Source organism: Syngnathus typhle, linkage group LG9 (assembly GCF_033458585.1).
Source record: "Syngnathus typhle isolate RoL2023-S1 ecotype Sweden linkage group LG9, RoL_Styp_1.0, whole genome shotgun sequence".
Classification (NCBI taxonomy): Eukaryota; Metazoa; Chordata; class Actinopteri; order Syngnathiformes; family Syngnathidae; genus Syngnathus; species Syngnathus typhle.
Window position 1 is genome coordinate 10,161,002 of NC_083746.1, and position 19,748 is coordinate 10,180,749.

At 42.6% G+C, this 19,748-nt stretch overlaps 2 protein-coding genes across 7 annotated transcripts; both read right to left on the reverse strand.

The window, feature by feature from the left end:
* Nucleotides 1-37: 37 nt before the first annotated feature.
* Nucleotides 38-2,870, reverse strand: LOC133159682 (Golgi reassembly-stacking protein 2-like). Of its 2 annotated transcripts, none has more exons than XM_061286938.1 (8): nt 2,731-2,870; nt 1,716-1,796; nt 1,432-1,635; nt 1,279-1,365; nt 1,075-1,205; nt 888-987; nt 718-811; nt 38-391 (listed from the first exon to the last, which is right to left on the reverse strand). In XM_061286938.1, the coding sequence occupies exons 1-8, from the start codon at nt 2,791-2,793 to the stop codon at nt 159-161; spliced, it is 993 nt and encodes a 330-aa protein (XP_061142922.1). In that variant the 5' UTR covers nt 2,794-2,870; the 3' UTR covers nt 38-158. The 2 variants fall into 2 exon arrangements, with proteins under 2 accessions (XP_061142922.1, XP_061142921.1); XM_061286937.1 differs by having other exon boundaries at nt 1,075-1,208.
* On the reverse strand, nt 2,847-18,706 carry LOC133159676 (glutamate decarboxylase 1-like). Of its 5 annotated transcripts, none has more exons than XM_061286915.1 (19): nt 18,528-18,704; nt 17,941-18,067; nt 17,055-17,117; nt 16,265-16,423; nt 15,499-15,741; nt 15,334-15,424; nt 14,958-15,070; nt 14,719-14,834; nt 14,559-14,638; nt 14,192-14,246; nt 13,290-13,406; nt 13,163-13,227; nt 13,022-13,100; nt 12,794-12,943; nt 12,613-12,720; nt 12,320-12,409; nt 12,018-12,136; nt 3,973-4,045; nt 2,847-2,988 (listed from the first exon to the last, which is right to left on the reverse strand). In XM_061286915.1, exons 2-19 carry the CDS (start codon nt 18,014-18,016, stop codon nt 2,854-2,856), a joined length of 1,932 nt encoding a protein of 643 aa, XP_061142899.1. In that variant the 5' UTR covers nt 18,017-18,067; nt 18,528-18,704; the 3' UTR covers nt 2,847-2,853. The 5 variants fall into 5 exon arrangements, with proteins under 5 accessions (XP_061142899.1, XP_061142898.1, XP_061142902.1 ...); XM_061286914.1 differs by having other exon boundaries at nt 17,941-18,169; nt 18,527-18,704; XM_061286918.1 differs by lacking the exons at nt 17,941-18,067; nt 18,528-18,704 and adding an exon at nt 17,222-17,237.
* Nucleotides 18,707-19,748: the final 1,042 nt, after the last annotated feature.

Here is a 19,748-nt window from a genome sequence, read left to right on the forward strand (position 1 = left end):
CTGACCTCTAGTGGTATTGAGGGGAACTACAACAACAAAGAATTGATATCGTTTAATCTTGACAATTTATTTTCCAATTCTTTACACAAAATCCTAAACGAGTACAGTAGTTTTAAGGGAAAATCCACAACTCACACCTGAAAGCACCAATGTGACATTTACACAGCTTGTAGGTGCAAAGATGAGAGTGCAGGCGCTGTGTTACTTATTGAGTCAAAGCTGATTACCGATGATGGAGTTTGGCTCGGTGAACTCATCATTTGGACAACAGTAGAGGAAGATTCTTCATTCTGCCCGACAGTGGCATTTGCGGCGGAGGTTGGGGGAAAATGTTCCGATGAAGACTGAGTGAATGCGGGAACTGTGACTGACTGCGGTGAAGGGAGAAGATCTGGAAACGCACAATATGGAAGGTTAAGCTCAATTCACTATAGTCACCTTTCTGCTTCTTTTTGTTCCAAATCCTAATTTGAAACCCTAATTTAAAACCCTACCTTGAAACCCTAATTCAAAACCCTACTTTCAAATCCTAATACTATTTGAAACCCTACTTTTAAATTCTAACACCTCAATTTGAAACCCTGACACTAATTTGAACCCCTACTTTTAATCCTAATTTGGAACCCCAATCTAAATTTAAAGCCCTACTATGAAACCTATTTTCTATGAATCTTGAAAACCACTTGAAGCCCTTATTTAGTAGGAGGGCTGTCGTACCTGTTTGAATATCGACGAGGTCAAAAGACACGTTTTTCTCTTCTGAACCAGGATTGTCAGGAACGGTTGCAACAACAGCAGTGAGACTAACCTGCTGATCAAAAATGATTTCATCTCAGTAAATCATATTTGGAAACCTGACAAGAACTCGTTTCATACTGTTGTGTTACCTCTGACGATGTGTCACCAGGTGGAGGAAGACGCTTGCTCTGGCTGGAAGGTGTGGTGGGCACCCTGTGCAGGTAACCGTAGCCGATTCCGCAGCCTAGACTGAAGACAAAACACTTTTGGATCATCATTCACATCAGCTGCCACGCTCCAAATTGGAAAGGTTGGTTTCCATGGCGACTGGCGTACCTGCCCGCTCCCCCCCATTTACAATTTGGTCTGACAAAAACGTCTCGGCACTCGACTGTGTCCGTGTTGTAGACGTAAAGCTTGAGCAGCGTTCCTTCGTAGGCTTGGATGAGTTTGAAGAGATTGTCATTCTGCTTGAATTGAAGACGCAGGATCAGCCGATCACCATCACGACCGTGTCCTGACTAGGATCAAAATGGCTACCTTGTCCAAGAAGGATTCTGCTCCTATAATGTAGTCAGTATAAGGTCTCAGGCCAGCCAGGGCTGCAGGAGAGTTTGGCTCCACTTCCTGGAAATCCACAAATATCACAAATGCTCAAGAGCAAAAAAATAATAATAATTCACTTCTACCTACCAAGACATGCCAAACATTTTCTCGAGCTCCTTCAAAGTTGGAGAATCGGATGCTGATCCCCAGCAGCCCGCTGCCACCCCACAAGCTGCTGGGAATGACATCCATCTCCCTCACGTCCAGCGTCCTGCTACTGTACAACACTAGTTTGGTAGGTTTGTCCACGTTCCTCTCCAGAATATCTTTGATGGTGTCGTTGTCTCTGCTCTGTCGCATAGCGCACATGCAATACGTGTATGGTATGGCCACCACACCCATTTCGAGCCGCACACGCCGGTTTAATTTACCAGTCTAGTGTCACAAATTGCGATGATGAAATCAAAAAACGGCTCCAGTCCTGCACAATAACCGGGAGAATCTTTCTGAACCTGCAAAAAAAAAAAAAAAGACAGTGGTTTGATTGACATTTGCAACCTAATTTTTAATTATCGCTCCATACATTTTAATAAGTTCATTTCCCAGTAGTCTATTCTCAGCTTTTCTCTTGGCTGAACTGCTATTGATGTAACCAACGTAATTTAAGCTATTTTAGAAATTGGTTTCTTTAACCCAAAATTACTGAAATATGACAGTAAAAGATATCAAATAAGTAAAATTGACAAGAAAATAAAAATATAAATCAGTGAAACCTATTTATTAAAAATGTCATAGGAATATGTATATTTGTGGAGGTGAAACTTTAGCAACATAATTAATATTAATATGTATTAAAAGACTCAAAAAAATGATACAGTATATAAGTAGTTTCCCATTTGAAAAGTTGAAATGTAGGGGATGAAAGCAGGTCACTTGTGCAATAAATACTAGTGCTGCACATTCAAGCGGAGTAAATCAGAAAATATTTTGACGCCCATTCTGTTCAGTCACTCACCACACCGGTTATTCTGGAAGCATTTTGTCAAACAACGACTTTAAATCAGGGCGCTCCCAAAGAGGCCTTCACTGACTCCGCCTTCAAACGCCGTCGTGTAAGTGAAAAAAAAAAATCCAAAAAATAAATCCAAACTCTTAAGAAAAGATGATGGTGGTGTTACAGCGACGGGTGGCGTCACTCGCGTGGGGTTTAATCTAACGCCAATTAATGGCCATCAATAGACGTGAACCTCGCCTATCTGAGGGTACATGAACGCGGTACGACGCTACAAACAGAAAGAATAAAAACTTTGATAAACAACAGGAGGCAATTCAAATAATTTCTCCTCTAATGACTCATTCATGAACATAATATAATACTGAATGTCCAGACACTGCAACACGTGTCGTTGACATAAATGTGCTCCACTTGTTGAATTCGTGACTTACTTTGAGGACGTGGTAGCCTTCGCTTCCTCCCCCTGGAACCTGCACGCTTGTCAAGCCCCCCATGCTCCTGATTTAGCCCGCAGTGGCGTCACTGGCGTGGATTCGAACGAGTGTGCCTTGCGTTCATTTGCACGTCAACGTGTGTGTTACCTGGTTGGTTAGAACTCGGCACTTCCGCCGCGAGGGTGACCTCCTCCAAGGCGGCTCTATCGTTGATCGACAGGCTCTGGTGTAAATGCCGAGGGGTTTAGCCTTAACCTGGGGGGTAGGGTTTCAAACTAGGGTTAGGGTTTTGAAGAAAGGTTTAAAACTAGGGTTAGGGGTTAGAAATAGGGTTTGAAAAGGGAGCAACAGCAATGTCTAGATGTTTTGTATTTATTCTATATTAATTTATACACACATAGTTGCTCCATCGGCGCACAGACACGGCACACAGCTTGGTAACTTTTCTATTACACATGAGGCAGAGCTCATTAACGTCATGACACATCGATACAAAACATTCAGTAGATAAGACATTCTTATGAGGATATGCTTTTCCTTCTTTTGCCCTCCCCTTTCTTTATCTGCTGAAGTGCACTTGTACTGACTTCCGTGAAGCAACCCAAGATCTTGCAAATAAAGAACCAACTATAACTCCGTCTTTGTTTTCTTGGCTCAACGACGGACATCTTGAACAAAACGCAACAGGTTTCAAACTAAGGTTAATTACATTTACAGTCTTCATATTTATACATTGCCACGTGTGCTATTGTCTCAATCAGCCATTTTCATCGTGTGATTCAATTCATATTGTAGTCTGACTCTTTCATTCCTTTCTTTTGTGTAGCACATCATTCAAGCAGCAAGTGAGAGGTGTACTTCACCTGCTGACACCTTCTCTTTCAAGGAGCCAATGAATAAAGCCTGACTCCCAGCAGCAGCTTGCTGACACCTCAGAACTTTGTAATTGTGCTCTAAAAAGCTCGCTCAGATTTATCGGCTAGTCTCGGTGGAGTTGAAACTTCGGCAAAAAGTGCACGATACTTTGTCAAGGCTCAGAGATCCTGATCGACGTGGACTTTTGCTGCATTTTAACCTTTCACCAAGGCCTGTTTTCATTTTTTTTAGATTGTGGCCTTAAGACTCAATTGTGTTTTAAGTTACCGAATATGTAACTATTTACCTCCGTGCCAGAATTTGTCAGGCCAAAGGAATCAATAAGAGGAGGTGATGTGCAGAAATGTAAGCCATCATAATTACTTTACAAGTCGTAGGCCGGGAGGTGTTCCTGCTCGATGTAATCATCACTTGTTTGATGGTTGGCCCCCGAGCTCTGAAAAAAAAAAAAAAAAAAAAAAAAAGCATCTATTAAGCAGTTGTCATTATTAATCTTTGGAGGTGGTTCAAATGCAAATGATAAGTTGACAGCAAGTAAAAACAAACAAAAAAAAAACACCCACACACACCAGGAATCCAAATATAAATAAACAAGTAATTTTGCTTCAATGAGATTTGATTGCTGGGCTGCTGCTGATAAAACAGAGATCAGGCAGACTGGTGCAGGAGCAGATACATGTTTCACGGTCTGCTGTTCAGCAAGGCCCTCCTGAGACACAAGGCAAAGCAGAATGCATCTTCCTTTTATTTTACCAGCTTGAGCAAACCGATTAATTGACGATTGTAGATCATTAATTTAATAGATTTAATAGACTCCTCCACATTAAGTACAAAACCCGAAAATGACGAACCAAAGACTAAACGGTTTAGTGACTATTTTACATATTTTTAATGCATAAACCAATAGCAAGAGTTTTACTATGCAGCATGTAAGTACACAAAGCATTTGGGGACAGCAGGCTCGTAACGATCGCGCCGCTCAAGCGTGAAACAAAGCGTTGTCTGGAGGAGAGGACGACGGCAGAGGAGCCGCGCAAGCAACCGCTCCATCTAACGCTCCAGTGTCCAAAAATAAAATGCAGCCAGGCAGAGCCACCAAATAGGCTCCCCTAAAAAAAATAAAAAATAAAAAACACAGTCTAATGCATTTTATGATAGTTCTCCTAAAAGTAGAAGAAAATAGTGATGTGCATTCCAGTTCTTTTGAGTGAACGGAATCTTTAGAATCGGTTCACTCAAAAGATTTGTTCAAAAGAATCGTTCACCGAATCGTTCGCTACACTTTCTTATTTATTTATTCATTTATTTTCACCTCGTGTAGTGTACCTATTGGAGTGTCCATGAGGTGTACCTAATCACAGGCCACTTCATTAGGGAAAAAGCTTAAGTGAAAGTTAAAAGTGCCACACCCGCCCTCACCCCCACCTCCTGATTGGCTGTTTGATCTGTGACGTGCTTCAGACACCCCATTAGGTACACCGTCATTTTCTTCTTTGTTTTCTTTTACGGCGAGGTGGCACCAGCTTTATTGTGCATACCGACACCTACTGGTTGAAGTCGTATGAACTGAAAAAAGAACGATCACTCGTTCACTCACGAGCCAACACTACGTAGGAAGAAAGAAAGGAATTGTTGAGAAATCAGCAAGGGGGTGCTATCTTTGGGCAAAAGAGCATATCTCCTCTGGAGATACTCTATTACCTTTAGTGACTGATGAATGCATTTCGTGCTAATTCAAATTTACGTATGCTTTAGAACATACTTTGACATAAGAAAATACCGTTTTTTTCCATGTATAATGCGCAAAATTTAACTAATTGTCCTAAAATCTGGGGTGCGCATTATACATGGGTACTGTAGATAATTGCATGATTGTGTATTGTGCTAAAAGAATGTCCCGCACGGCTACCGTAGCTGAGACGAAGAAGCTGCTCTCGCTCCCCGGATGTAACGCAACCAAGTGATAGATTTGGTTCTCTGAATCCTCGTGTGAGTTTATTAAACTGCTGTCCTCTGAACGTATGGTGCTTGCTTCGACGCACATAACGACATGGTGTCAGAAGACGTCTCGGACCTGCCCTCTGTGTATTGAGTGGTGTTTTTTTTTCTTCGCCGTGCTCCGAAGTGCGAAAGGAATTAAGTAAAGGCTGACTATGGCGGAAGGATTTCGCAGGCCAGACCCTCTTGTTTTTGAAGGAGACGTTGCCGAGAATTGGCGTATTTTTGAAAGTGAATATGACATTTTTATCGAGGCTGCACACGCGGATAAACCTGCCAAGACAAAAGCGTACATCCTCCTCAACCTTGCAGGAGCGGAAGCCATTGAACGGGAGCGTTCATTTGTATACGCTGCGGAAGTTAGAGCGCCAGGAGAAAATGGAGCCGTTATGGTCCCGGCCGAGTCTCGGGAAGACCCCACGTGTCTCAAGCGGAAATTTCGAGAAATGTGCAATCCACAACACAACAAGACGATGGAAAGGCACAAGTTTCACACTCGAAATCAGAAGCAAGGTGAGACTATTGAATCTTTCATCAGTGATTTGAAGATAAAAGCAAAGAGTTGCCACTTTGCAGAGCTCACGGACGAATTGATTTGTGATAGAATCGTGTGTGGCATCAACAACGACAGTATAAGAAAGGCTCTGCTACGCGATAGTGACTTGACCCTCGCTAAGGCAATTTCTATCTGCCGTATTTATGAAATGACCGAGGAAAACACAAAAGCATTAACTCTGCAAGTAAACCCTGTGGATGCGCTACAACAAAGCTCCAATAGAGGACTGTACAGGTCAAGAAATAAGAAAGCAAATCAATATGATTCAAAGAACATCACTACTTGTGATCATTGTGGAGGCAGCCACCCAGCGCAAAGGGATAGATGTCCAGCGTTTGGCTTGAAATGTCACAAATGTGGAAAGATGAATCATTTCAAGGATTGCTGCAAGTCAAAGCCAGCGTATCACAACACAGAAAGAAAGAGTTTCACAAAGAAAAGCTCCGCTAGAAGACCAGTGTATCACGTGAAGGTCGAGCAAGAGAAAGAATACACCGCTGATGATGATACATACTATGTAGATGGAATTTCTGTGGACACTATCAATGCACATATGAAAAATAGAGATGAAGGCTTTGTCACTCTGCATGTGCACGGGAAACCCATCGAAATGAAGATCGACACCGGAGCGAAATGTAATGTAATGGCTAAGGACATGTTTGTACAACTCTCTGAGGGGAACATTATTCCCTGTGGCAAGTCTACAAATCTAGTGGCTTATGGCGGCAGCAAGATCGAAACTGCAGGTCTTGTCTCACTGTCATGCTACTTGGATGAACAGCAACACACGCTACCCTTCTTCCTCGTGGAGCGTGATGTTATTCCACTTTTGGGATTTCGTGCATGTATGCGTCTCGGACTTGTCACATTCAGCCCTCACGTCCACCAGGTCGGCACGGAGACTATTACAGACTTTGTCAAAAATATCAAAGAGAAATACAAAGATGTGTTCAGCGATGAATTAGGAGAACTGCCAATCACCTACTCCATGGTAGTAGATCCAGCTGTACGGCCAGTCGTGCGTCCAGCGCACCGTGTCCCCTTGGCGATGCAGGCCCGCGTTAAAGCTGAACTTGATAACATGACAAGCAAAGGAGTCATCTGCCCCGTCTCTGAGCCCACGGACTGGGTTTCATCGATGGTAGCAGCACACAAGAAAGACAAAGAAGAGATACGACTGTGCATCAACCCAAAAGACTTGAACAATGCTTTAAAGAGACCCCACTATCCGATGCGTAGTGTGGAAGACGTAGCCAGCAAAATGTCAGGTGCCACCCTGTTTTCGGTGCTTGATGCCAAGAACTCCTTTTGGCAAATAAAGCTAGATCAAAAGTCATCCATGTTGACAACATTCAGCACACCTTTTGGGCGCTACCGATTTCTCCGCATGCCATTTGGCATCAACTCAGCAAGTGAAGTTTTCCAAAGCTCAATGGAACAACTGTTTGCCGGTTACCCATGTGCTGTCATAGTCGATGACATCATTGTGGGAGGTCGCGATGCTGCAGAACATGATGCTAATCTGAAGAAAATATTGGATCGTGCACAAGAGATCAAACTTAGACTCAACTCTCAAAAGTGCAAGTTTCGGCTCGACCAAGTCTGCTATGTTGGTCACATATTCACAAAAGAAGGTCTGAAAGCCGATCCAACGAAAACAGAAGCCATCACGGAGATGCCGGTCCCGCAAGATGCCCTAGCTGTGCAACGATTCCTGGGCATGGTGAACTACTTGGGGAAGTTTATCCCAAATCTCAGCGACATTGCAGCACCACTCAGGCAGCTCACTCACAAAGACGCTGCATGGTGCTGGCTCCCCCAACACCAACAGGCATTTGAGGAATTGAAGTCATGTCTATCCAGCTCACCTGTCCTTTCTTATTTTGATGTAGGGAAACCTGTGATGCTAACATGTGATGCATCCCGTTATGGGTTGGGTGCAGCATGTTTACAAGATGGAAAGCCAATTGCGTATGCATCTCGCACATTGTCAGATACAGAAACCCGTTATGCGCAAATTGAAAAAGAACTCCTTGCTGTTGTTTTTGCATGCACTAAGTTTAAGGACTACATCTATGGCAAGCACACTGTCATTGAAACAGACCACCAACCTCTGGTCACTATACTGAAGAAGCCGATCCTCACAGCTCCAGCTCGTCTGCAGAGGATGCTACTTCGTCTACAAGCTTTTGACATCACCTTGGTTTATAAAAAGGGCAAGCAAATGTACCTTTCCGACACCCTGTCAAGAGCCCCAAACGGTAAAGTTTCTGAATTATCTAGTGCTCACAGCTCGTTTGAAGTCATGTCAGTCAGTTTTATCTCGACAGCCAGGCTTGAAGAGCTGAGAACACACACTGCCAGTGACCAAGTGCTTCAAACTCTTAGCAATGTGATCCAGAATGGATGGCCTAACAAAGAACGTCAGGCACCGCTCTCTGTCCGCCCATACTTTCCATACAGAGACGAGTTGGTAGTGGAAGAAGGTATTGTTGTTAAAGGACACAGACCTGTCATACCAATCTCACTGCAACAAGAGTACATCCAAATTATGCATAGAGGTCACCCAGGCCTTGAATCAACTAAATGTAGAGCCAGAAGTACAGTGTTTTGGCCCAACATGAACACGGACATCACAAAAGTACTACTGTCTTGTGCTGTATGCAATAGCACACGGCCACACCAGCAAAAGGAACCGCTGAAAGCTCATCCTGTCCCTACCCTGCCATGGTCTACGGTCGCAACGGACATTTTTGAATGGCATGGTCAACAGTATTCAGTCCTTGTTGACTCTTACTCGGGATGGTTCGAAATTGATCTGCTTCGTGATTTGTCTTCAGCTACAGTGATAAAAAAGCTAAAGAGACATTTTTCTGTTCATGGAGCACCCCATACACTGATTTCTGATAATGGCAGACAATACACTAGCCAACGATTCCGCGACTTTTCCAAACAGTGGGACATTACGCACGTTACCAGCAGTCCCGGATACCCGCAGTCAAATGGATTAGCCGAGCGTGCCGTCCGCAGTGCCAAACAGCTCATGGAAAAGTCACACCGAGATGGAACGGATGTTTTTCTCAACCTGCTCAACCTCAGGAACGTTCCTCGAGACAACACGCTTGGATCACCTGCACAGCGTCTCATGTCTCGCCAGACACGTTCTACCTTTCCTGTCAACAACACTCTGCTTGTGCCTACAATAAAGGATGCAGGACAAGTTGCTACTCAGCTTCAAAGGAAAAGACTTGTTCAAAAGCAGTACTATGATGCAACAAGTTGCCCTCTGGTGCCACTTGTGAGAGGACAAATTGTCCGGTTACAGACTGCAGAGGGATATGACCGCCTCGGGAAAGTGGTTCAGGCTTGCAAAGAGCCGCGCTCCTACATCGTTGAATCCAACGGAGGTATCTACAGGAGGAATCGCCGTCACATCCTTCCTGTTGCTGAACCAACCCCACCTTTGCACGCCGACTCTGACCATCACTCTCAACCACCGGTTCCGAGTCCGCCGGACCCTCTTCTATCCAGTCCACATGCCCGACCGTCTCACTTCTCTCAACCATCTGCTCACTACTCCACCAATGAGCAATCGACAACATCTCCAGCTGACGTGCCCACCCGAGTGTCACACAATTGTTCTGCTTATGTGACTCGCTCAGGTCGGATTTCTAAGCCGAATCCGAAGTACAAGGATTGAACTGCATGTTTGTTAGTTGCGTTTTGGAAAAAAACAAAGTTAAGCTCTAAGGTTGTTTACATACTTGTTATTATTACCAAGTGTACCTTCGTGCATTTCCAAGAGGAATAATTTGTTAATTCAGTAAGTTTTATGCTGCCAGTTTTACGCAGACTTGTTTATTTGTAGACTGTCACGTCACATTTGTATATTACAGTTTTTTAGTTAACAATATTTTTTATAGAGGCAATGTTCTAAAAGGAGAGGATGTAGATAATTGCATGATTGTGTATTGTGCTAAAAGAATGTCCCGCACGGCTACCGTAGCTGAGACGAAGAAGCTGCTCTCGCTCCCCGGATGTAACGCAACCAAGTGATAGATTTGGTTCTCTGAATCCTCGTGTGAGTTTATTAAACTGCTGTCCTCTGAACGTATGGTGCTTGCTTCGACGCACATAACGACAGGTACAATTTTTATTTTTTATTTTTTTATCCGGATATGATACGGAGGCCGCCATTACAGATGCGCTTTCTTCTCTGCTGTTCACTTCAAACACGCTCCATATGAACACAATGCTCTCGTATCAGACGCTCGCTTGATCACCTGATCGTTTGCTGTCACAATGTACCCTACACAAATCCGAAACATTTCTTCGCTATCGAGTTTGCTAGCGCATGCGCAGTGATACTGACCGGCAGAATAACATCCGGTTGTTCCCAAAGATGATATTTTTTCTAAAATAATTTCACATTTACGGACTTAAGTAGGAGTCAAAATTTGGGTGCGTATTACACATGGGTACAGGCTTTTTTCCAGCATCGACATGCCATTTTAGGGTGCGTATTATACATGGGGGCGCATTATACATGGAAAAAAACGGTATGTTATAGGCTTAAAAGACTATAGAATGTTTGCTATTATTTAATTTAGGAGGCTAGCAAACTCTAATTTAGTAGGCTAGCAAAAGACGATTATGCTAGCTTGCGAGCGGGCCTCCATTTTGCTACAGCAGCTTTGTGTTTTTAAGTAATATGACATGTTCCCACACACTCAACAGCTCTTAATCTTTATTAGAACTGCAGTTACAACAGAAATGAGAAGTTAAAGTGCCTACATTGACATTTCATCTGATTCCGGAATGTTATTTAGTTTTTCTTAGTACAACAGCAAACTGCGCAAGCTAAATTCATCATGATAAATACTCGTCAAGTTTTCCACACAAAAAGAGTGACCTTGGCGAGAGTATGTTGCGTATCGTGGTTGCCACTCGGACGAACACGTGAACGTAGAAACAATCGTTGTCGTTAGCATTGTAGCATTGTGCTTTTCTTCCGACAAAACCACTTTGCACAGTTAACACGACACGTATCGCTATTGCACAGTTAAAGTTTCCTTCTATAAACATGTGTTTTTATCCATAAGGGTGATGAACACTTTCGTTAATAGAACTCAACCCATCTTTGGTTCACTAACGCACATAAAAGACATCCAAAAACATTGAACTATAAAACAACAAACATGACAAAAAACTATTTTACACATGGAAAATAATCGTCGATTAAATATTCACAATTACTGTATATTCTTATAGTTAAAATAAAGTTACAGAGTATAGTTGATTTTCACATCAGGTTTGGTCACCATAAAACACATATTTTGTAACAATACTATACACAATCTACACAGAAAATATCTAAAAAGACAGCCATAATAAATACATGTTACTGTTTACACTTTCAAATGACCACCAATGTGATGTCCAAGGGAATGATTGACTTGAGCAAGACATAAACATGGTCCATCAACATACATATAGACTGTAATATGCATAACTTACATGTTAATGCTAGAAGGTTGTGCTCTTTTTTTCCCATATATATATATATATATATATAATTTTTAACGTTCATCTTCTAAACTATTCTGCATAGAGTACATGACATTATTGGTGTATGGTAACTCTTCAGTAGATAAGAGCAAATGCTCCAAACTTGTCTATCAAAGGCCACAACATTAGGTACACCGAATCATGAGCGCGGACACAGCTCTTATATTGTGCAGGCGTACCTAATGATGTGTCCTCCAGTGTGTATGACATTTCGCAACGCACGCGGGACTCTTACAAATCCTGCCCGAGTCTTTCGATTTCCTCTACCAGGAAGTCAATATCTGACCTCGTAGCAGCGGCGTTGGAGATGACCATGCGGAAGAAGTTGACTTTCTCTCCTTGAGGCTGGTAGCCCACCATCGTGCTGCCGGACTCCATCATCATGGCCTTGATTTTTGGGGCCACCTTTGGAGAAAATCAAAAATAGATACAAAGTTACAATGCCTGTCGGGAACTGTAAATCAGAAAATTATTTCTCTCGGTCAGTCAGTGTTTTGTTGGTTTGATTCCAAATTGGGAGGACCTTGAGAGGCGTTCGACTTTATCTGGGAAATGAATTTTAAAGCAGATTAATGAGTCATTCGTTACCTTGTGCAACCTCTCTTGTCTCTCTTTCCCAGCAGGCATTCCGCGGAGACTCAGCGGAAGGTACCAGAAGCATACGTTGGTGTGCTGCGGCTGATAAGAGAAAGACCATTTGTAATAAAAGCTACGAAAACGCTGGAGCAGGAAATAACGTTTTGCTACAGTAGAGCGGCAAAATATTGGGACCACACCATTTCATTCATTTGACCCAGCAGAATTTAGATTTAGGAAAGTCATTTAGGACCCGATATTTTTTGTGTAGATTTAACGTAACTTCATTGAAGGGCTGATCTCACCTCAGTGTTGAAAACCATCTCAAAGCCTTCTCTGTCTTTGATTTTGTAGTAAAGGTATGATGACAGATCCAGACATCTGTCGATATGTTGTTCGAATCCCACCGTGCCCTTTTAAGGAAGAAAAACCAAAAACTGTTATTGTGTGACTGATTTGTGTTAATTGTGTGTTGATTTGAGTTACCTTTGCCTTCCACATGAGCCAGAATTTGAAGATGTCAACATGGCGACCGCACTGAATGGCCTTGTCTCCCGTGTCGTACGCTATGTCGTACTGCTTGTCTGGCTGGAAGAGGTAGCCAGCGCACATGGAGTTGCAGCCTTGTAATAAACCCTGCGGGCACAAAAAGGGACGACCATGAAAAATAAACAAAGGTGCAAGGACGTACAAGGCGGAAAACAAACTTGTCACCTTTTCCCTGACCAATATGGCGGAACACTGCAGAGGCACGCCCATCATCTTGTGAGGGTTCCAGGTTACCGAGTTGGCTCTGCACACATCATAGAATGTGTATGACTTTTTAAAAAAGATTCCGTCTTCCATAAAGTGTACCTGTGGACTCCATTCAGCTTGTGTCTGTGTTTCCTCGACATCAGCAAACCTCCTCCCCATGCACCCTGCGCACATTTTAGTACTGGTGAGAAGGCCACAAATGTGAATTTTACACTTCCATCCTTACGTCCACATGAAGCCACATGTTGTATTTTTCACAGATGTCAGCAATTTCACCGATGGGATCGAAGGCTCCGTAGACCGTGGTGCCGGCCGTGGCGTTCACGTACATGGGGACAAAGCCCTGGGAAGGGAAATGACATGGCGGTAATGATGCTCTTTTCCTGACATCAAAATGACAGGATGGAGCGTTTCCGTAATCATGCACTCCTGCTTCTTGCAGATATACTCGGAGCAAAATTGCTTGCCCGCCCCCTCCGGCCTTCACATCACTTTGCCTTAAAGAATGACTTGCAGCACTTTACTCCACAGGAGCCTCATATGTGAGTGGGCAGCAGTATTATTAATATAACCTCGCTTGCCCCGGAAAACTTAACAGCAAACTGTATAGAAATGCCTCAAGGAAAAACTACAGCAGACAGATCAATTTGGGATTTGATCAAACGGTACTGCGAGTACATCTCAAAAGTCGCACAGAACTTAATAAAGTCAAACCACTCATCCAGCTAGAGAATTACATTTTTTGTTTGTTTTGGTGCTACAACCGTAGATAGATGATAAAATTTTCCAGGAATGGGTTTCAATTATTTGCTAATGAGTATTATAAATACGTAGAGAAAATAAAGAATATATTGCCTGTCTATATGTGTTGCACCACCATTTGTTTGAATAGCTCTTGCTTATAAAGTTAGAACACAGCAACACTAATGCTATTTCTTAGCCCGTCTATGGTGTTTTACATTGTTAGTTAGCATTAAGCTAAGCAGACTAGTAGTATTAAAACATACAACTTTTTTTTGCCATTCGCCAGGTCCTTTTTTTACTTTTCACATTATTTCTAATGGAAACATTTGTTCCTACAATATTGCTGCAGTGTTAGTTAGAAAATATTCAAGAATTCTTTTTCACCTTTTGCTTGGTTTCAATTACTTTGGCTTCCAAATCAGCCGGAATGACTCTTCCTCTGGAAAAGAAAATTCAGTTCTCAGCATGTTTATCACGCTTAACAAAAAAAAAAAAAGAAATTAGTATAATGAAAACTGGGGGGAAAAAATAAATAAATGAAATAAGAATATTAAAAATACAATAAACAACTGACTAATCAAGCCAAAAAGTAAAATTCCAAAAATAAAAAATAAAATAAAAAAAGATTAAAACTGAACTTTAAAACCAGGAGTCAAATTAAATTAAAACTAGCAAGAATGAAAAATGCAAAACTTTTAACGCTGCTGCTCTGTCACAGACTTCCAATCTCCATACAATGAAAAATAACAACCTCTCATCTGTCCTGAGCAGAATCAAGTTGTCCGTTCCAAATCCCAAAGCCGCGCTGGCCTTTTTGATTGAGTAATGGCTCTGCCAGAAGAGAGGTTTGCTCAGAATTTCATGTACACACAAGACACGCAAAAATTATGTCCGGATAGTGTGGAACCAACATGCTCAGAGGTGAAGAGGACCAGTGGAGGTGCAGCTGCCATGCCTTTACTTTTCACCTCAGGGAAGAACTTATAGCGTGCAATCATCACGCCGTACATGTTGGAGATGGCTCCTCCTGCAGGAAAGCAGATGGCCATCGGTAGTACATGCCACATGTGGCTAACAACTGGCTGTCCAATCAAGTGTGACGCCAGAGCGTCGGCTCACTTGCCAGTGTTGGCGCTGCTTGCGCTCTTACCTGGAGAAAAGATTCCATCCCCCTCCCCCTCGGGCCAGCCGATGAATTCTCGCATTTTTTTCAATGTTAGCTGCTCCATCAGTACGAAGACGGGCGCGATTTCATAGGTGAACCTGTGACGCAGAAAATACAAAAATATCAAATAAGTCGAATTAGACTTTGGATGTCATTTCCAAAGCTTTAAACCCTACTTTGAAACCCTAACCATAGCTTTAAACCCTACTTTGAAACCCTAACTCTAGTATGAAACCCATGCCATATAAAGAACACTATTGTTGAAGACGTGTTACCATTTTTGGGGCAGAGGTTGGAACGGATTAATGGCATTACCATTCAATTGACTGGGAGAAATTGATTTCCGTTAGAAAACACTTACATGTTGGTGTTGGCCGTCGAAGTGAGCCACTCTCCTGCCAAGCCGATAATATCCAACCCAGTGGAGAGTTGATTGAAGAATCTGGGATGACCTGCACATTGACCAATCAAAAGACACTATTAAGGTAAATGCTACGCTAACGATTGAGCTCCGCGGGGGCCTCACCTGTCCTCACGCCATACTTTAGAGTGTCCCGACAGTCCACCAGGATCTGCTCCAGGGACTCGGGCTGGTCCGAGAGCTCCAAGTTGAAGCCCTCCATCCCCTCCAACAGCTGGTGCGGGTGGTGGAAGTCCAGGACCTTGGTGGATCTGTCGAAGGTTTTGCGGATGTAGGTGGTGAGGATTTCCACCACCTCCAGCAAGAACTGCATTGTGGGCTCCTCTCCATTTTTGGCAGGTAACAGCTCTGCAAAAAAGATTCAGTGGTTTTAGCATGGTAGCTCTTTGTCTTGCAGAATAAAAAAAAAAAAAAAAGCCATCTAAATACGCCGTTAAATTTGATGTTGGTTTAATTCCTGCAGCTATTTACACATAGGATTTAAATACGATGCAACATTAACCCTTGGGTGATGAAATTTAAAACAAACAACTCAAATATTGTGGTTGCATAACCGTGTACACCCACCTTATTGGACTGCGGCACAAGATTAGTAAAGCTATGGGAAGTTGGGAACATATTGTTTTAATATCACAAAGGCCTACAACCTTACTTAACATTTTTTTTCATTATGCAAAGTCATCAAAATGTGTATTGTATATCATCGACAGTATATAAATTTTCTAAAACATTTCAGTCACATTTTTCACTTTTAATTAACGTTGAATCAGTATTTCAAAAATTCATTCGTGTTTTTATATTTAGATATACATTGCACAGTTAATGCTTTCTATTCCAGACTTTTATTGTGAGCACGACTTTCACCACCTACCTCTAGCAAACAGGTTGGAGAAGTCCATCTCCGTGCGTGTGAAATGCGCGCCCCCGCCGCTGTTGTCGCACGTGAGCATGAGACTCCTGGCCGCGCGCTCCTTGAACGAGCCCACGAACCTGCTCCTGTCCTCCACGTTGTTATTCTTCTGCAAGAAACCTGGCACAATCCACAGAATGCTTAAAAGACTGAGATCACTTCAACTTTTGTTTTCAACTAGTCTCCTTCTTTCAGGGCCCTTTAGAGGAGGCCCCCTGTTATGGGCGGGGGACGGGGGGCGGGGGACGGGGGAGGAGTGAGGCAAGATGATGACGTAAGCAGCAAAACAACCCGCTGTTGTAAATTCGTACTAAAGTGTTTCATTTGAGTGACCACGTAGCAGATCCCTGATTAGCCACAAAAAGATGTTCATAAATCAGAAAATTACAATCTCAATACCGCGCAGCTCCTTTGGAGATGTGTTTATTACAGATCTATTGATGGGATTTTTTTTTTTCATTGGACTCCTTTATGATGCAGATAAAGACTGCCGGCTAATTAAACGGTCCTGATGAAAGCAGCGGAACGTGTCGGTCAAAAAGTGTGCAGCCCACCGGTGCGTGACAGTCACTATTATGGGATGTGTCAGCCTGCGTCAGAGTCTCGGGGAGCACATTGTAAAACCCATCGCTAATTCCTTTCTTTTATTTCATCAGCAAGAGGGAAATAGAAATTAATCCTGAATGTGCGAATGTTTTTTTTTTTTTAATATTTAGTCCAAAAAGAATAGAATATATTTTTGCAGGCTTACCACAAATCTTCATTCCCAGTTTTCTTGTACACCCATGAGCAACTCCACACCAGGCGTCATAGCCTAAATAAATAGAAAATTATTATAAATATGCGGAATAAATACATAAAATAAAGATAAAGAGTGCTTAACCCTTTCATGACCCAATTTAACTTTAAATTAATTACCCTCAGCTTGAAAAATGGCACCAAGTAAAAAAAAAAAAAAGATGCAAGACAACTGCCGTGCCTTATCGTGGGTTCCCAGACACCAGCGTGAGGAGGAGGGGGCACTTTGGGTTGGTGAGAGGGGGATCAGACAATCAAATGCTTCAAAAAAAAAGAAAAAAAAAAGCAATTCTGTGGTGGGGGTGGCAGGGCATTTTAACCCTCTGCTTTGGATCATTAGACAAATCATTGGCCTGTGCTTAGCTGTTTATATGACACCAGTATTTTTACAAGCAATTTTATCCTACATTCAAAGCACACCACAATTTTATGCATTTATTTTAACATATTCAAACGACAACTCACACAGCTGTTTTTTTTAAGCAGCAACATGCCACTATCGTCTTGTTTTGTTCTTGGAAATATTTCCTCGGGCTGCAAATGTTCAAGTGTTGCATTAAGGCCAATTTAATATGGCGCAATTAATTGACACTTTAGGGTCTCTTTAAATGTGTGCATCCATATGGACGCTTGTACAACAGTATATACACATTGGCAACAACAACAAAAACAAAAGCAAATAATAATAATAATGACCTAATGCAGCAAAAAAATAGACCCCCCCCACACACACACACCCTCCCCATTTTTCTCTCCCCCTAGAATGGAAATGATTAATGACCCAAGAAATAGGCCTAAATAATACGCGTGAAATGGCATTTTGTCTGCCGTGCACCTACTTGAGCCCGGTGGCCGTAAATTTGTCGCGTTGGGATCCGGATCGCCATCTGACGAGGAGGACGGTGCAGACGCCATCAATCCAGTGCAGACTCCGATCCAAAGTCCTCAGCTTCCCCGCCTCTCCCACTTCCCAAAAAACAAAATAGAATATCTTCGTCTTCTTCCTCGCTTAAAAAAAACTCCTTTTTTTGGAAGGGGGTGGCTATCCAAGAAGCGAGGAACGACTCACTGGTCGGGAGAGAAAAAATCCATGAGCTGCTTTAATGAAACAATCAGTGGATTCAAGAAATGATTTTTCAAATCACACCCGTTCAAGTTGGTTGGATTACGTGCATGCAACAAACACACGAATAGAATCGTTTTGTGCTTGATTAAAACACAATTGGGCCAATATTGTATAGTACAAAAAAAGATTAACGTGCATCCTGTATAAAAAAAAAAAACTTAAGCGGTCCGTATCAATTATTACAAACTGTGCTCAAATTGTTTGCAAATCAATTTTAAAGGGAGTTAGTTGACACCACCTGTTACAGCGTCCTCCACAAATAATAAAGTGCATTTCCTTGACTTTGCGTGTGCGCTTACCGTAGATTTGACGAGCAGGTGTAGTCCAAACTCGACTTGAGCTGCTCCACTGCTCCACTCATGCAATGCCACGCAAGGTTACCTTGTCCTAGCTGGAGTTGACATTTAAGCGCACGAATGAGGAGTCATCCCAACCATTGTCCTGCGTTTGTCTCCACTGCTTCCTTGCTCTGCGCGCGCGCGCGCGTCTCTCTCTCTCTCTCTCTCTCTCTCTCTCTCTCTCTCTCTCTCTCTCTCTCTCTCTCTCTCTCTCTCTCTCTCTCTCTCTCTCTCTCTCTCTCTCTCTCTCTCTCTCTCTCTCTCTCTCTCTCTCTCTCTCTCTCTCTCTCTCTCTCTCTCTCTCTCTCTCTCTCTCTCTCTCTCTCTCTCTCTCTCTCTCTCTCTCTCTCTCTCTCTCTCTCTCTCTCTCTCTTTCTCTCTCTGTCTGACTTTTTGTTTTTTAGGGAGGTAGTGATGCTCTTCTCAGAGTCCTCGTCACGGACCTCAAGTTTGATGCTAGTGGAGAAACACATTAAGTGGGAGGGGAGAAGAGAGTAGAGTGTGTGTCGGTGTGATTGAGGAGGAGGATTTATATATATTAAAAAAAAAAATGCCATAGCCAATCAATCCTTCAATCGTTTACCATTTCGTCCCCCTCCCACCTCCTCCTATACTGTCAACAGCCAGTAATTTTCCAGAAACTATAACATTTTCTATGACGTCATCATTGCTTATCTCATTTTTGGACGTAGTTCTTCAGTCTTATTCCATATACTGTCGCGTGTCACGCTTATACTGACCGCTAGATGGCAGTAAGCAACCAGAAATCCTCAACCAGTGCAATGCTTAATTTCTGGATCTCGTTTCTTCTTGTGAATGAACATTTCTGCTATACGTCAATGGCAAAGCAGATTGCCTATTACCTATTTATAGTGAAGAAATAACATTCGGAACAATTAAGAATAATCGAATAATCCTCCCTCACAACGCACTGATGTGCATAACTAATCAACTGCACTTAAGGGGTCATTTCACCCATTCATCTATTTATCCATCAATCCACCACCACCCTGAATCGCCATGTGTAAGAGAAGCGGAAAAGTCTTGCGAGCACTCCAGTGACGCGTGTTGTGTTTTCAGCACTGGACAGCTCCACACGGTGAAACAGGCAATAATTCTCTTTAAGGCACCGTGACGTTCATGTTTTCTCTGGGAAGATTTGCGGTCTTTGATAGTCTTAAAA

Excerpts from the sequence above, each read along its gene's own strand:
- LOC133159676 (XM_061286915.1), bottom strand. The coding sequence starts at position 18,016 with ATGGCGTCTGCACCGTCCTCCTCGTCAGATGGCGATCCGGATCCCAAC. Across the intron at positions 13,101-13,162 it reads AAGCTGAATGGAGTCCACAG|AGCCAACTCGGTAACCTGGA; the intron begins GTACACTTTATG and ends TGATGTGTGCAG. Across the intron at positions 4,046-12,017 it reads TCCAACGCCGCTGCTACGAG|AGCTCGGGGGCCAACCATCA; the intron begins GTCAGATATTGA and ends TTTTTTTTTCAG.
- LOC133159682 (XM_061286937.1), bottom strand. The coding sequence starts at position 2,793 with ATGGGGGGCTTGACAAGCGTGCAGGTTCCAGGGGGAGGAAGCGAAGGC. Across the intron at positions 1,366-1,431 it reads AAAATGTTTGGCATGTCTTG|GAAGTGGAGCCAAACTCTCC; the intron begins GTAGGTAGAAGT and ends GTGGATTTCCAG. Across the intron at positions 1,209-1,278 it reads CAGAATCCTTCTTGGACAAG|CAGAATGACAATCTCTTCAA; the intron begins GTAGCCATTTTG and ends CTTCAATTCAAG.